Source organism: Squalius cephalus (genome assembly GCF_949319135.1).
Source record: "Squalius cephalus genome assembly, chromosome: 5".
NCBI classification, from domain to species: domain Eukaryota; kingdom Metazoa; phylum Chordata; class Actinopteri; order Cypriniformes; family Leuciscidae; genus Squalius; species Squalius cephalus.
The window spans coordinates 37,599,853-37,617,175 of record NC_137126.1 but is presented as its reverse complement, the minus strand read 5'-3'; the positions used below and the strand labels follow the sequence as shown (position 1 = coordinate 37,617,175).

The 17,323-nt window shown below is 37.0% G+C and overlaps 2 protein-coding genes across 8 annotated transcripts; both read left to right on the top strand.

Annotated features, from left to right (window-relative positions):
* The first annotated feature begins 347 nt into the window (after nucleotides 1-347).
* prps1a (phosphoribosyl pyrophosphate synthetase 1A) lies at nucleotides 348-7,885 on the top strand. Of its 2 annotated transcripts, none has more exons than XM_079871384.1 (7): nucleotides 348-669; nucleotides 1,375-1,558; nucleotides 1,841-1,939; nucleotides 2,173-2,297; nucleotides 4,738-4,911; nucleotides 5,042-5,201; nucleotides 6,003-7,885. In XM_079871384.1, exons 1-7 carry the CDS (start codon nucleotides 548-550, stop codon nucleotides 6,093-6,095), a joined length of 957 nt encoding a protein of 318 aa, XP_079727510.1. In that variant the 5' UTR covers nucleotides 348-547; the 3' UTR covers nucleotides 6,096-7,885. The 2 variants fall into 2 exon arrangements, with proteins under 2 accessions (XP_079727510.1, XP_079727509.1); XM_079871383.1 differs by having other exon boundaries at nucleotides 1,375-1,564.
* Nucleotides 7,886-10,361: 2,476 nt separating this feature from the next.
* tbx5b (T-box transcription factor 5b) lies at nucleotides 10,362-16,997 on the top strand. 6 transcript variants are annotated; one of them, XM_079872629.1, is made up of 10 exons: nucleotides 10,362-10,646; nucleotides 11,601-11,772; nucleotides 12,403-12,497; nucleotides 12,924-13,043; nucleotides 13,547-13,694; nucleotides 13,812-13,964; nucleotides 14,047-14,138; nucleotides 14,931-15,064; nucleotides 16,359-16,503; nucleotides 16,872-16,997. In XM_079872629.1, the coding sequence occupies exons 2-10, from the start codon at nucleotides 11,629-11,631 to the stop codon at nucleotides 16,945-16,947; spliced, it is 1,107 nt and encodes a 368-aa protein (XP_079728755.1). In that variant the 5' UTR covers nucleotides 10,362-10,646; nucleotides 11,601-11,628; the 3' UTR covers nucleotides 16,948-16,997. The 6 variants fall into 6 exon arrangements, with proteins under 6 accessions (XP_079728755.1, XP_079728751.1, XP_079728754.1 ...); XM_079872630.1 differs by lacking the exon at nucleotides 10,362-10,646 and adding an exon at nucleotides 10,853-11,088; XM_079872625.1 differs by lacking the exon at nucleotides 16,872-16,997 and having other exon boundaries at nucleotides 16,359-16,769.
* The last annotated feature ends 326 nt before the right edge of the window (nucleotides 16,998-17,323 follow it).

Here is a 17,323-nt window from a genome sequence, read left to right as displayed (position 1 = left end):
AAACTAAAAGAATTTACAATACTGAAATTATTTTCATTCTTGCAAATGATTTTTTATATTTCATCTGTATGTAGGCTATGATACACAGGACAGGTTTAATAAAACCAGCCCTGATGACATAAGACTTACGACATTTCTATCTATATAGGCCAATTAGCTGGTTTCTAACTGTATCTCATTTGTTAAGCTTTATAATATAGTTACATTACGCTGAAACTGTAAACTGGAACATCATTATCGCGTTTTGCGCATATCTGTCTGTTTAGCTGTCAGTCATCAAGCCCCTAGAAATGTATCCAATCATATCCCAGAAATTGACGAGCGCCACAGTTTATGGGTGTGGTTTTGCTTGAGGGGGCGGGGCCACAAAGGCACATAGTACATTTGCTGCGTGGACGGACCCGAAATCAGATAACCGGTACCAAGGCCCTCTCTGCACTCACTTTATTGAGGTTAACATTGAATCAGAAGAGAATTTCACTTACAGTGTTTTGTAAAAAACACTGTACAGCACCCCGACACTATAGGCACCACGGATCAGCCAAGAATGCCAAATATAAAGATTTTTAGCGGCAGTTCGCATCCGGATCTGTCGCAGAAGATCGCGGACCGACTGGGACTCGAGCTGGGCAAAGTGGTCACCAAAAAATTCAGCAATCAGGAAACCTGGTGAGTTATTTTCAGTCAGAATTGATACTGAAACTATGCTTTCACGTAATGTTTTGGCTAGGGTACACGGAATGGTAAACACATGGTAACCATGTTTTGTTTTTTTAGTTTGTAGTTTTCTGAATTGGAAGATGTCGTCTGGCGCAATGCACCTCAAACATGCAACAGACTCAGTTTCCCAGCATGCACCTGCATTAAGCATGTGACTCTAGGGCCGCTAATGCTAATTTTAAACGTCCTGTCTGGCCTCCTCTGCCACGTGAGGAGTCATACTGTTATTAATTGTGCCCTTTTGAAATGCAGCTGTATTATTATTTATTATTAATAGTTGTAATACTGCTGTACACATTACACGTAATAAAAAAAAAAATACACAACTCTCATATGTAGACGTGAAAAATCATCTTGGCTCTGCTGTCTGTTTATATAATTGACATTTAGCCCAAGATGAGTGGAAGGCTTGTGACCCTAAGATAAAATGTCTCTTACTCTTTATCTGCTCCTGACTTTTGATAAATGTAGCCAGGTTCTTGACGCAACAGTTTCAGTTTGTTTTTGCAATGGTTAACAGTCAAGACCAAATATCAGCTCGTATCAGATAATCCCCTTTAATCAGGCTGACAAATATATAGATTTATTGTGTACTGTCTTTAGTGATTGAGACTCAGCCTTATCTGTGTGTTTTTGTGTGTTTTTTGTGTGTAGTGTTGAGATAGGAGAGAGTGTGCGTGGAGAAGATGTATATATTGTCCAGAGTGGCTGTGGGGAAATAAACGACAATTTAATGGAGCTGTTGATCATGATCAATGCCTGTAAGATTGCGTCAGCATCCAGAGTCACCGCGGTCATTCCTTGCTTTCCATACGCTCGGCAGGACAAGAAGGACAAGGTGGGGGTGAGAGAAACAGCTTGCTTATTAACATGTACACACAGTTGATCATACATTAATCACATCACTGTTGATGGATCCATGTGGGCTACTTTCTGTAAGTCTTTCTTCTGTGGTGTCACTGTGTGTTTCTTGTATTCTCCTTTTCTGGCCTCTTGGCAACTTATAAGGCATGGCTAATTATGCTTGCTCTTTTCCTGTTAATGTGTCTATAGTTAATGGTCGTGATGATACCCGTTTATGAGTGTGTGTTTAGTTACGAGTGAAAATTTTGTCTGGTAGAGTCGGGCTCCAATCTCAGCCAAGCTGGTCGCCAACATGCTGTCTGTAGCCGGAGCAGACCACATCATCACTATGGACCTACATGCATCTCAAATTCAGGTACACACAGTAAAACGCCTTCCCTGTTCCCTCTACAGACTCAAAACAAACCCTTATCTCTCAAGAACAGAGATCAGTGACATAACCCTACAGTCAGGCACATGTAACACTGGGTGGGCATTACATTTTATAGTTTCGAGACTTGGACACAAAGTGTTTTTTTTTTGTGTTTTTTTTCTTAAACGTTTTTGCTCAAGGTATGATTTTAAGTCGATGTGTTTTTTTTTTGTCAGGGATTCTTTGATATCCCAGTTGATAACTTGTATGCTGAGCCAGCAGTCCTCAAATGGATAAAGGAAAACATCAATGAGTGGAAGAATTGCACCATTGTTTCTCCTGATGCCGGTGGAGCCAAGAGGTGTGTTTTTTCTATTTCCTCTCCTGCCTCTCTCTCAAAAACATAGGGTCTCGTTCAGTGACCCATGTGTATGCAGAAATATGTGTGATACCTGCGTACAAAGGTTTTCACAAACAAATAAATCAAGATTCATCAGTTGTTGTACCAAAAGTTTAGAATAACTTCACAATAAATGTAACATCAACTGAAACCAGACAGGCAAAAATCACAGTCTTGGTGGTCTTATAAACGTTTTTATATATATTTACATGTTTATATAGTTATATTTATGTTTAGGGCCTAAAATTAACACTCGCCAAGCACCACATGCAAATAAAAATGTTGTTGGCGAGTATATGAAACCGTGTCAATCGCCAGTTGGCCGGTAACATTTTTATGTATTCTAACAATGCAGTATTGTGAAAACATTAAAGGAGTAGTTCACTTTAAAATGAAAATTACCCCATTATTTACTCACTAGGTGTATGAATTTCTTCTTTCAGACAAATACAATCGGAGTTATATTAATAAACACCCTGACGCTATAATGGCAGTGGATTGAAGCTCAAAAAGTGCATCCATCCATTATAAAAGTGCTCCACATGGCTCCGGGGGGTTAATAAAGGCCCTCTGAAGCAAAGCGATGAGTTTGTGTAAGAAAAATATTCATGTTTAAAACTTAAGTAAAATAAGTAAAATAACTAGCTTCCGGCCAAACGAACATACGGATTGCACTTCAGTGTAAAGCGCAACTTATGCGAGTAATGTGACGTACTGCTGATATCTACGCTACGCCATGACGCACTACGCTACTTCTGACGTCATGAGTTGCGCAAGTTGCGCATCAGGGGCAAGTAGACTGTGTTTAGCCGGAAGCTAGAATTTTACTTTGTAGCGTGTTAAATATGAATATTTTTCTTACACAAACTCATCGCTTTGCTTCAGAGAGCCTTTATTGACCCTCCCGGAGCCATGTGGAGCACTTTTATAATGGATGGATGCAGTTTTTGAGCTTCAATCTGATGGTTGCAATCCACTGTCATTATAATGCTTGCAAGCGTCAGGGTGTTTATTAATATAATTAGAAAGAAGAAAGTCATACACCTTGTCATATACTTGGTGTATAGTATAGGAAAGTCATATACATGGCTTGAGGGTGAGTAAATCATGGGGTAATTTTCATTTTAAAGTGAACAACGCTCAGGAAAGTTTACGGGCCAGTGATGCATCATCATGAAAGTTAAAGCTTTGCCAATTTATATAATCAAGCACAAGAAGACGTGAAAGGGAACTCAATTTGTTTCTCGAAGCACACGTCTCAGTGAGCGCGCGATACTGAATTGAGCTCTTTCACATCATCTTGTGCTTGAACAGACCTATTCAAACAAAATTGTTGAAAGGCCCGTCATGGCAAGTAAACATTGTCACTTATGTCTTAAGTCAGTGTATGTATATATTATATTATATTATATTATATTATATTATATTATATTATACTTTATATTATATATAATAAACCTTTTTTCTTTCATGAGGAAAAAGTAAGTAAGGCCTAATAATATTTCCATGTTTGTGGAGTGACCAGAAGCTGTGTGGAAACGCCACATATGGAAATGGTTTGGGTGTGTTTTACACAAATTACTAACCGGGGGCGAATTCAGGATAATCCAAATTCATTAACATTCCAATAAGGTTAAGAACAAACGAGTGTCTGTATGCACGTGGTCTAAATTTGGACCACCATGTATAAATTTGAATAATTTACACAATTATCATTGAATGAGACCCATTCTCTTCCTCACTTATTTCTTTTCTTGTTTCACTGTCATTCTTGTCATTTAGATTTCCAGTTTGTTTAAAAAGTTTTTAAAAAAAGAATGTATTTTGTGATCTTTTTAAGTATTGGATTGCAAATAATATGATTTAAAGCAACATAACCCTTTCAGGTTGTTAAACCTGGAGAATTCTAGTTTATAATGTTGATAAGGCTCTTTCAAGACGATGGACATGAGTGTGTTTTACTCTTTTTAGGTGTGGAGGGTGAGGAAATGTCAGGTTTTTTGTGTGTTTGTGTGTGAGTGTGTGATTCTCTGCTAACAGTCGATGGCTTGGCCTAAACCTTTAGCTGTACAATATAGTGGTGGGCATTTTTTCAAATCTGTTTGAAGAAGCCTTTTAAAGCTTGGCTAATTTAATCACGCTGATTACATCATGTGATGTGTTTCTGGAGAAATGGACTGACTGCAGCGCCCCCTTTTGTAACAATTTAAGGCACTCGAGTGAGTGAGTGATCTTAAACACACTGTGACTGGAGTTTGTACTTGTTTTTTACTGACATTTGCGCATGTGGCCTATCTGTGATGTCTGTATATGATACTTGCAGAGAAGCCTGAATGCATCCATTGTCATTTCTCACTGTTGTACAGAATGCTACCTAAGAATTGTGTGTTCATTTTATCAGAGTAACATCCATCGCTGACCGACTGAACGTGGACTTTGCCCTAATCCACAAGGAGCGGAAGAAGGCCAATGAGGTGGATCGTATGGTGCTGGTTGGGGACGTGAAGGACCGAGTGGCGATTTTAGTAGATGACATGGCGGACACATGTGGGACAGTATGTCACGCGGCTGACAAGTGAGGACTCGCATGATACACTTTCATGCTCAAACACATGCACATTCCTGAATTTCCTAGTAATCTGTCATGCCTCCATACAGGCCTGTCTGTGTTTTAACCGCATATGTGCGTCTCTGTCCTCTATCAGACTGGTGTCTGCAGGAGCCACTAAAGTCTACGCCATCTTGACTCACGGTATCTTCTCTGGGCCTGCCATTTCTCGGATCAACAATGCCAACTTTGAGGCCGTCGTGGTCACCAACACAATTCCACAGGAGGACAAAATCAAACACTGCAACAAGATTCAGGCACAGACATTTATCATATAAAAAATGGGGGATGTTATAGGGATGGGTAATAATTTCCAAATAATAACAATCAATTTAAATATCGATTCTTCAAGATCTATTTTTAAAAATAATTCAAACAAATGTTTCCGGTCACACAGTATTGTAATAAACATAATCACATGATAATGCAATAATTGTATAATATGTGTTTCAAAGTCAGAATCGAATCTCAAGCTTGTGAATCTGAATCAAATCAGTGATGATATGCAACTCTATTATGGTCTCACAATTTTACCATATATTTGTATTACATGTACACTATTGTTTAAAAGTTAGCTGAGGCTAGATGTTATTTTTTTCTATTTAAATATATTTTCAAATGTAATTTATTCCTGTGATGACAAAGATGAATTTTCAGCATTACTCCAGTCTTCAGTGACAAATGATCCTTCAGAAATCATTCTAATATGCTGATTTGGTATTCAGGAAACATTTCTTATTAATATCAGTATATTTGCTATAAATGAATGCTTATTACTATGAATGAATGTTGCCGCTGAATATATTTAGTAAATTACTTTCAGGAATTTTTTTTTTTTTTTAATGAATATCGAAGAACAGCAATTTAATGCATCCTTGCTGAATAAAAGTATTAAATTCTTACCAACAACAAACAAACAATTGAACGGTAGTGTAATCTGGTTTTAACTTCTGGAATATTATATCTGATTTGGTTGTTTTACTGTACAGATAGTATTTTTTAGTTGTTGTTCTTTACTCTGAGCATTCTGACTGATTTATTTTTCTCTCCCTCTCCAGGTGATCGACATTTCTATGATCCTGGCTGAAGCCATCAGGCGAACTCATAATGGGGAGTCTGTCTCGTATTTGTTCAGCCACGTCCCTTTGTAACACGCACATACATGCAGACACGCACACGCACACACGTCATCTCTTTACACGTCATCAGTGTACAGACTCGCATGATGGAGAACCATTGCTGGGTCTGTCACACGTAAGAGTCTCACACACGCTTTAACATTTAACTGAAGACATATCCTGGACAGTGAATGAAAAGAATGAAAGCTTTCCCCCTTTCTGCTGCATGTGCTGACTCGCCTTTTTCCCCCCAAGAACATTGTGAAATGTAATAATTTGATACTTCTATCATCTTGATTTCCATCTACTATCCACTCATTGAATTTCACCCGTCACACTGTTGCATAAATGTTACTTGCATGTTTGTCTGTCTGTTATTTCCTTAGAAACCATTTAAAGCAACAATTAGACAAAAAACCTTGTAATGCTTATAATGGAAAATCTCCTGTAAAACTGGATTTTTTTGGTATTTTAACTCCAAGTTTACTGTTTAACTTAAGGTACGATGGACGTTTATGAGTTTTGTATCTTATTTTTGTTATAGAATATAATTACTAACATGTGGCAAGATTGGAAAAGAATAGAGATGGGTTAGGGCCCTTTAGATTGCCGTTGTTATGGCAGCTGGATTTTTTTCTTCCTTTTTGTTCCTCTTCTCAGGTTTTATTTTATTTTAATTTACTTTAATGATTTTCATCTTTTCAGGGTCTTGACAGGGCAAAAGCCAAAATCTGAGTGGACAAATTAGGTCATTTAAAAAAAAAAAAAAAAGGGTTCTGGTTAAGATGTTTGTTCATGTTTACAGTTAGGCAGTGTTTTGGTTTGCTTGAACACAGATCTGTGAAGTGCCCTTCAGATTGGGCTGAAAACACACACTCAAGCCCTATTAAGTGGCTACTGTGGAATTGGCCTGAACAATCAGCCTATTGAACCATATTTTCGTTGTTTCTTGCTTATGTCTGTGTGGGTCCGTGTGTTTGTTCTTTGAAGTATGTTTCTTTTTTCCCATGCTACTTAAGGGGTTAGTTCACCCCAAAAAATGAAATTGATGTTAATTGCTCACCCTCATGTCGTTCCAAACCCCTAAGACCTTTGTTCATATTTGGAACACAAATTAAGTTATTTTTGATGAAATCTGAGAGCTTTCTAACCCCATCGACTGCAACTTTATTGACAATTTCAGGGCCCAGAGAAGTAGTGAAGACTTTGTTGAAATAGTCCATGTGACCACAGTGGTTCAACCTTAATTTTAACGAAGCAACGAGAATACTTTGAACGCCGGCTCCTGCATCAGCATCACATGTGTGTGTCGTGGTGCTCACGTAAACAGAAGAAAATGTTGAACAAAATCATTTTTCTTTTGCTTTGTTGTTGTTTTTTGTACACAAAAAGTATTCTTGTCATTTCATAATATTAAGGTTGAACCACTGTAGTCACATGGACTATTTTTACAATGTCTTCACTACCTTTCTGGGCCTGAAAGTGTCAATTACATTGCAGTCTATGAGGGGTCAGAAAGCTATCGGATTTCATCAAAAATATCTTAATTTGTGTTCTGAAGATGAACGAAGGTTTTACGAGATTGGAACGACATGAGGGTGAGCAATTAACAACAGACATTTTCGTTTTTGGGTGAACTAATCCTTTAAACGAGCTCAGAGAATACACCTAACTATCCTACAGCTTACACTGGAGAAATATGTGAGATGGCAGAGCTTGATTTGATAGGTCTATGCCGTTTGCCTTAATGAAGGAAAAAAAATACTGACGACTGTATCTTGTCTGAATACAGAACAAGTAAAGCATTTCATGTATAAACTGCACACCTGCTTGTTTTTCCAATTATTATATAGGGTTGGGAGGGTTACTTTTAAAATGTATTCTGTTGCAGTTACAAATTACTTCATAAAAAAAGTATTCAGTAACGTAATCCAAGCACCACATTATGAAAGTAATGTAATCTGATTACTTTTGGATTCCTTTAAGGTCACATATATAAAGTCAGGTAAAAAGCAATCATCAAAGTAATTTTATTTAATCGTGCCTTGACATGATCACCAACTAGATTACAGAGCCCCGTACATATATTTATATAAAAGGCTACAGACATCTAGTGGCTACCGGTATTACATATGGTTTTATTTTTATTTCTTTAACATGTACAAGGGAAAAAATACTTATAGATTATACACAATATTTAAAAAAGTCTGCACCATCTACATATTAGTCTACATTAAATTAAACGCCAGAGGAGAACTGGCCCCTGACTGAGCCTGGGTTCTCCCAAGGTTTTTTTTTTTTTTCTCCATTAGGTCACCTGATGGAGTTTCAGCTCACCATTAGGTCACCTGATGGAGTTTCAGCTCACCATTAGGTCACCTGATGGAGTTTTTTTGGTTCTTTGCCACTGTTGCCTTTGGCTTGCTCAGTTGGGGATATTTTGGGAATATTTAATTTAATTTTATCAATCAATAAATTTCACTAGAAACAAACCTTGTTGTATTTTAATTTAATACTGTGAAGCTGCTTTGATACAATTGTGAAAAGCGCTATACAAATATACTTGACTTAAAATACATGTTGATCAAGGCTGTTATCTTTCTTAATTTCACTGACTGACCCTGCGCGTTAGTGGTGGGAGTTTTGGTTAATTTGCCTCTAGAAACTTAGATACAACTGCGATCAAAAATAAATTATGGAATTTTAAATCACTAACAAACACTATATTTAGAATATTCTCCTCTGATTTAAAGTCCCTTTTTTCTTCCTTTAAGAAAATGTCAAAACCTTTAAACTCAAAGGTTTCTAAAACAAATAATATCCTTGAGTCTGTTGTAAAGAACCTTTAATTTGTTATATTTACAAACTGTAATGTTGTATTGATTTGTGTAGCCTATTTCAATCTCTTTTGATAATAATAATAATAATTCATTACATTTATATAGCGCTTTTTCTGAGACCTCAAAGCGCTTTACATAGATGGGGGAATCTCCTCAACCACCACCAATGTGCAGCATCCATCTGGATGATGCGACGGCAGCCATATTGCGCCAGAACGCCCACCACACACCAGCTTACTGGTGGAGAGGAGACAGTGATGAAGCCAATCAGTATATGGGGATGATTAGGAGGCCATGATGGACAGAGGCCAAGGGGCAAATTTGGCCAGGATGCCGGGGTTACACTCCTACTCTTTTTCGAAGGACATCCTGGGATTTTTAATGACCACAGAGAGTCAGGACCTCGGTTTAACGTCTCATCCGAAGGATGATGTCCGTATCCCCTCCTTGTTTTATTATATATATATATTTTTTTTTTTTCTCTTATCACTGTTAATGTATGTATCTCTCAATTTGCAATAATAATAATAAATAAATAAATAAACACTATATTTTAGCTAACACGTTGTCCGTGCTAGTCGTACGCTACCTTTGAATGTTGAGTCCTTTGATAAAGAAAGCGTTTTCATAGCCTGGAAGGCATTTGCGCTACACAACTATGTATTTTCCTTTTTCCTCTTTTTCGTAATTAATAACTGTGTCTCAACCTGCGTCTGAGGAGAATGGTTGTAGACAGTTAGGCTATTTGAACATAAATATTTAATTGGATATTTAAGCGTCATTTCCGTTGACAACATGGAGCTCTAAAAGCAGTGCACACTAGACGTTTATAAACAGAAGTAGACTTATACGCAAGTGCACTAGGTGGCGCATATAGGCTATAGGCCTACACGACAATATCAGTTGACAATATCAGCTACTGCATATTGCCTGTGTTGCCTATCTGTCTACTGATATGTTTGGAAATATTTCCCTATATGAATCATGACCTATATGAATTTATTATCAATAAAATATGAAAAGTGGTTCGAGGTCTGGTTTACAGATCATGTCAGGCCCATTCTTGCTGACAGCCCACCACAGCAACCGATATGAGATTTATATTCACCTGTCACTCTCAGCAGAAACAAAAATGAAAATAATAGTCATCATCAGTAATGAAGTAATTGTAAGGAAAACCGATTTGCCAAATTATCTTGTTTGTCAACGTTAAACAGAGCCTAATCCAAATACCGACAAGTCACAAGCTCGATCGGCGTCAAACTCGCGCTCTCCGTGGTGTGTCCTGTCGTTATCTCGCCGGCCGCACGATTGCGGGGTAGTGTCTTATCTTAACGAGCAATGTTCCCACGGCTCGGGCTCAGTAGTGCAAGCTATCCTGTTATCATCCACTTGTCTTATTTATGGAAGCCTGTTTAGAAATGTGCACGAGTGACAGAGAACGCGCGTGCTTGGACACACTCATTAAATAGATTAAATAATATTTCCAAAGTTATCATTGAGGGGAATTTTGTTTTCTATCACCAACAAACAAAAACAAGCGGATTCGCACAGAGAGAGAGAGAGAGAGAGAGAGAGAGAGAGAGAGAGAGAGAGAGGACAGAGCGCTCGCTTACCTCCTTTCGACCTCCTAAACTTTTAACCCCGCAGCGCGCGCAACCGTCGCGCGCAGTGATGTTGACTGACAAGCGCCGCTTTTTTACCGCACAATTTGCACCCTGAGCATAAATTCTGCACCATAAATGTGAGTATAGTAAATTTCTCTTCTTACGCTTTTTAGGCTTAATTTTTTAGTTGTATTTTGGAAGCACATATAGGAACAAGCAGATATATCACGGATAGGAGTTCGCGAAATGTGGTGTTTATTTTGTCGCCGTGTGTGAGTTTGGACATGGCGTGTCGAGTGTATGAATGAAAAAGGTGTGACGACATAGAAGGCATCCCGCTAATGGGAGACCGAGAAATCAGATGGAGAGACACGACAGAAGAAGGGACAGAGCTTGCATAGGTGTCTGAGAAGAGAAACCCCAAAATCAAAACGTTCTAAACGCTTTTGCCAACATTCTCATTTGTTTTCACGGAGATAAAAATGCCTATTGGAGAAACTGCCTAACAAATCAGTGGGGACGAATTTTAAATCTGTTTCGGAATTAATTCACCAACGAAAAGCTCCTTATAACGATGAGGTAAGAGACATCAAAAATCCAAATATGCCTATGCCTATGCGCGAGAAAAATAAAGGTTAAAGAGAAAATAAATGTAGCTAAGTATTTCTTCGGATAGAAATAAATGAAGATAATTTTTTTTCTATAAAGCAGCCTGCAAATCGAGATTTTCCAACAGTCGGTATAGCTACATAATATTATTTATAGCTAACGTTAAACGTTTTACATTTTCAGCCAAAAAACGTCGCTCTTATTCTGTCCTAAAATTCTAGCCTACAGATTTATCATCGAACGCAAACTGAAAACCCGAAACTTTTTTTTTTTTTTTTATCAAGGCTAAATCAGTAGCCTACTTAATCACATTTCACACGAATTTTAAGAAATCGGCTGTTTTGAACGCATTTTTTAAAGAACATTGTGAGTTTGTGTGGATTTATTTATTTGTTTGTTTATTTGTAATTAACATATGGAGATCACCTGCTGATTATTTTTTTTATTTTATTTTTTACCATTTTCCATTGCGCATCTTTTAGTTCGCCGTAGTTAACCTCAAACGGGGATATGGCGGATTTAGAGTTCGGATCTCTACAATCGTGTTCCGGCGGCGATTCTCCAGCGATGGAATTCGAGAACGATAAAGATTCCGGACATCATGGTCGGAGCAAAACCGGGTCGCCGCCACTGCAAACTCAGCCTTCCCAACAGGTCAGCCATGACTGCACGTGCAGCCTCCCCGAGTATGCAAGGCAATAATTCTGCTGTCACATTTTTTTTTTTTTTTTTGGTACATTTTGTGATTATTATTATTATTATTATTGGTGGTGGTATTGTTGTTTATTTTAAGTGGAAATTGTTTATTGCACGTATGATATTCACTCCGCGGATACAGCTAAAAGGGAATAAATAATGTTTACAAAACAAATAGACATTTTTGTAGCATCACATTCATTACATGAGTGTATTAGGCCTATTTATATTACGTGGATTTAGTACGTAGTGTATTTAGATCGTTTGTTGTTGGGTGTCTTCAAAATTTACACGCATATCTTTTTATTTTGCTTTCAAATTCGATATTATTATTTCACAATTATCGTATGGGCTAATTTAAAAAAAACACACAAAAAAACAAAACACTGTATGGTTAAAAAAAAAACGTAAAAATGTATTACCAGACAGGAATCGCTTTCTTTTATTTAAATAATATATTATTATTATTATTATTATTATGTTTTAATATTTATTATTTTTATTTGTCAACATATTCAGACAGAATAAATAAATAAATAAATCAGCTGTAATTTCCATTTCCCCCCTTTTTTTTCCTCGTCGATGCAGGGTATGGAGGGAATCAAAGTTTATTTGCACGAGAGAGATCTGTGGGCGAAATTTCATGATGTCTCTACAGAGATGATCATTACCAAAGCTGGCCGGTGAGTGACACTTTGTCATCAAACTTTGTCATCATATTCAAACATGCTGGATGGATGCCAGAAAATATTTGGTTTGATTTATTTCCAAAAAAATCCATTCCCTTTTTAATAAGAGTGTGCCACATTGAATAAAATTGAAATTGATAAACAAATAATGTCTTTAAATATATGTGATAGTTTCAGGGACTCTCATTAGCGACATAAATCTGCAGCTCATTAAAATGATTGCATTATTGCAAAAAGAAAAAGCTCTTTCTTTACATGCAATGACTTCATGGATCAGGAAAATGTTCCAGTGCTCAGAGACAATCAAGAAAATACTCCATTGTAACATTATTGTTGTATGTATGTATGCATGCATGCATTTATGTATTATTATTATTAATTGTTGTTAGCTCTCTATAATGCATCATTAATCTTTTACAGACGAATGTTTCCCAGCTACAAAGTGAAGGTAACAGGCCTAAATCCCAAAGCAAAATATATCTTACTGATGGACATTATTTCAGCCGACGAGCATCGGTATAAATTTGCAGATAACAAATGGTAAGAACTACAGTGAAATTCATACATTTTAATTTATGTCATTTGTAATATTAATATTCATAAATGAATAGAAGGGTCAACCTTTTTATGATGTTAGATGATTCATTCTTTTACAACAATATTAAATGGGCATTTTATTAAAAAAAATTTCAGAGTGGTGAGCATTTTATTTACTGTAGGGCATTGAGCTGTTGAGCATGACTGAATGAAAATGAGAGATTTAGCTAAATCAATGCGTGGGGGGAATGCAAAGAGAAAGGAATGCGTAGTGTAAATATGACTGAATAGAAAATGAACTGTGTTGTTGTTGTGAAATGATGCATGACTCATATAATTATGAGCTTTGGTTAGGTTGTATTGTTCAGTGAGTGGAGGATCCACACAGAGATGCTCTGAGACAGAAGCTCATTTTGCACCCTGAACTTTTATCTTAGAGTTGTGGAGCAGACAGAAAGTCCTCATCTTCTTTAATGTTGACTAACCCGTTCCTATCTCCTCTGCAGGTCCATCAGTGGTAAAGCTGAGCCGGCGATTCCAGGCCGACTGTATGTGCACCCAGACTCACCGGCTTCAGGAGCTCATTGGATGAGACAGCTCGTCTCTTTCCAGAAACTCAAACTCACCAACAACCACCTGGACCCTTTCGGACATGTAAGTAATGATGTCAATCAGATTGAATTGGTTCTTTCATTTGCTCCCCACAGGTTTACATCTCAGTTTCTTAACCAGTGGGTTAACCAGGAAATCTCTTCCTGTTATTTGCTGCAGATCATTTTAAATTCCATGCATAAATACCAACCTCGCCTGCACATCGTGAAGGCAGACGAGAGGAACAGCTTTGGCTCCAGCAACACAAGTTTCTGCACACACTCCTTTCCTGAGACGACTTTCATCGCTGTAACTTCCTACCAGAACCACACAGTAAGCAGCAGGAGTCCTATGATCGTAAATAAATGGACAGATTTGCATAAAGTGTTCATCTTAAATCCTCTTTTATTTTCAGATCACTCAGCTGAAGATTGAGAATAATCCATTCGCTAAAGGTTTCCGTGGAAATGACGACGTCGAATTGCATCGCATGTCCCGTACGCCAAGGTGGAGCGCACATATTTTAAACATATCAATACGTATGCATGTCCACACACAAACATATTTTACTTTAGTAGATCATGTCAGCACCATAACAGTTGGTGAAGCGAGTAATGATGAATCATTAATGTTCTGTATTTTTTCTTTCTTTCAGTTTTCTTGTATGTGTGTGCCTGCATGTCATTGTGTGTCGCATGTTGTTGTCTCAGACACACAGAGAATATGGTGTACTTTAACTAGCAGGGTTTGGGAACAAAAGTCAAAGCTTTCTGTTGAATGTTGACACTATTGAATGTGACACACAAGAGAGGGATATTTATAGTGTAACAATATTAAGAGCAGAGCGGCACAACACACTGTCACACAGAAAGGTCACTGAAGGGCTAATGTGTGTGTGTCTGAATAAATGCGTTTTTGAGAGAGAGAGAGAGAAAACAGAGAGAAAGAGGAATGGGTCAGATTGGAAAGGGGGTATAGAGAAGATTTTTAGCTACTGTAATTGTCTCTTAGCTTAGAAATTTAATTAGAAACGATCAGTACTGTGCAAATGATATCCCTTACCCTCGCCGCCCCACCATGCCAATGCAAATCATGAGACTGCTCTCTCTCTTTTAACACCCTGATCTATCAACCCTAGTGCCAGTGTTTTGTGACTCCTCCCCTAAAAGTACCATAATTCACTTGGATATATCCTGGAAATATCCTTTTGAGTTTTTCCTCTAATCATCATTTTCTCAAATATTGTCTTTGGTCTCTGCTGGAGGAATCAGTGTGTCTGATGCCTTTTTTTTTCCACAGTAAGGAGTATCCACTTGTACCACGTAGTACTGCAAGGCAGCGTGTAGCTCCACCCTCTCCTGACTGTCTCTCTCGGTCAGAATACACTGTGACACAAAAACCCAGTCCAGGCTACACCTGCTCCGACACTTCAGGTATAGTCCAAAACAAAGAGTTTGTATTTTTGTGTTATAATATTTTGACTAAAGGTAAGTTTTATTTACTCAAATGTAGTTTTGTTATAGTGGCTCCAATAAATGATTTTAGCAGCTTAAAAAGATGAGTGCCTTATACCTCTCTAAATGACTTTAAACTTTACTCATTTAATATGTCATAATTTGATTTTATAAATTTGTAGATTTGTACTTATTATTTGTTACTTATACTTATTATTTATTATTTGTACTTTTATTTTGTACGTTCTTGTGTTGCTTCGGAATTTTTGTGTTTTTTTTTAAACAATGTTCAGGTAGGCCTACATCATTTTCTCTTTTCAGAAAACTCAAGTCCTCTTTATTTAGCGCTTTGTACAATACAGATTGTTTTACACTGCTGCTTTACACTGGTTAACAGGAAAAAGATAGCAAATAGCAAACAGTCACCATCCAGGTCAAATAAGTTCAGTGTTGATTCAGTTCGGTTCAATAAGTGTAAAGTTCATCAATTATGGTATGAATTCAATTCATCTATAAAGCAGTTCTGGAGAAAATCCAGCTCAGTTCAGTTCTCGTCCGATAGAGTCAGTACAGTCAAGTCAATAATATTACTGAATATTAAGTGTCCCCAACTAAGCAAGCTAAAAGTAACCATTATAAAATGTTACGACTGTTATGATTTGTTAGGTGTAAATGAATGAATGTAACTTCCTACGTTAGCCTTTGAAATGAGAAAACATTTATTTTCTGCACGCAAAAAAAAAAGAATAAAAACAGCCTGTGCTGTGATGTCTGATTCAAACAGGTTATTTTTAATGAGTCAGCCAAAAATGTTCACGAAGCCACGATATTGCTTGTGAGTTGAGGTTTGAATCGGGGAATGCAATGTGCTAATTTCTGCACTAAATTGATCTAATTTTGAGCCATATTAAATTATTATGCAAAACATATTACTTCAGATAAAAGTATTTTAGATAAAAATATATATTTTTATTATTTATTTTACTTACAGTGTAATTGAGCTCCTAAATATTTTATTTTATTGTCCTTTTCATTTTTGCTGTCTAGACTCTATTCTGTATGCAGCAGAGAGCACTCGGTAAACTTTTTTTGCCATCCTGGATGCATGTTATTATTAATTCAAAAGGTCAGTGGCCGTCTCCTAAGCTAGCAGCAACCAACTATATAAACCCAAAACAATGAACTACTCTTTTAAAGCAGAAATGCACATTTCAGCTCTTATTTGCCATGTCTTTACTGAAATGATTGAATCAGGGTTTTTTTTTCTCTGCAGGTGATCACACCCTCACTGAAGCCCCACGCGCTCATGACCCCACCTACCAGCTCTTCACCTACCAGCTCTCGCCCTGCAGTATGGACACCGCACAGCACCAGCCTTGCATGTACGGAAGCTCTCAGGGGGGCATGGAGGACCTCAGGTGGGCGTCTTATACAGACAGTACAACTTACCAGAGCTTTTCTTCTGCTAAAGAAATGGGTGGGACTTTTGGTCCCACCACTGACCTCTCTCAGGAACTGTATCCACAATACACCTGTGAGGTGGGTGTCCAGTCACACTGCATGATGACTGATTTATCGCTTTATGCTTGCAGTCGATCATTCAGCCAAAACCAACAACCAAACAGCTGGTGTGGGGGCAGTTGAGCAAGTGTGTGTATGTGTGTGTGTGTGTGTGTGTGTGTGTGTGTGTTTGTTTGTGTAAAAGGGGGGAAAAGTCTGTGAATAATTGTGATAACTTGCTCATAACATCCTGAAATCACACATTTGCATCTGTTTTGCTCCACAGATTCTATGTTGTTGGGAATCAGGTCTGGCAGATTAAAAATGGTACATTTTACAGTTCTGCTATTTCACCAAAATGAATAATAACAATAAAATTTGACATCAAAATTAACATTATCTGCAGTGTAGTAGCAAGCAATTATTTAATTTATTGATATACATATTTGTATATATTTTATATATACTGTTTTATAATATTTAATACTTTCTCATGATTTGTCATTAGCTTAAGTAAAAATAAAATTAATTAATTAAAAATAAAGTTTCCAATTATAACCAAACAGAGTATTATAGCATGCATATATATACAGTGTATATATATATATATATATATATATATATACAGTATATATATATATATATATATATATATATATATATATATATACAGTATATATATATATATATATATATATATATATATATATATATTAGGGCTGTCAAACGATTAATCGC

What these genes read in the sequence shown, in the direction of transcription:
- tbx5b (XM_079872625.1), top strand. Translation starts at nt 11,629, where the DNA reads ATGGCGGATTTAGAGTTCGGATCTCTACAATCGTGTTCCGGCGGCGAT. An exon ending in AAACTCAGCCTTCCCAACAG is followed by an intron (nt 11,773 to 12,402) that starts GTCAGCCATGAC and finishes TCGTCGATGCAG; the next exon opens with GGTATGGAGGGAATCAAAGT. An exon ending in ACCTGGACCCTTTCGGACAT is followed by an intron (nt 13,695 to 13,811) that starts GTAAGTAATGAT and finishes TATTTGCTGCAG; the next exon opens with ATCATTTTAAATTCCATGCA.
- prps1a (XM_079871383.1), top strand. Translation starts at nt 548, where the DNA reads ATGCCAAATATAAAGATTTTTAGCGGCAGTTCGCATCCGGATCTGTCG. An exon ending in GATGCCGGTGGAGCCAAGAG is followed by an intron (nt 2,298 to 4,737) that starts GTGTGTTTTTTC and finishes TCATTTTATCAG; the next exon opens with AGTAACATCCATCGCTGACC. An exon ending in GTATGTCACGCGGCTGACAA is followed by an intron (nt 4,912 to 5,041) that starts GTGAGGACTCGC and finishes GTCCTCTATCAG; the next exon opens with ACTGGTGTCTGCAGGAGCCA.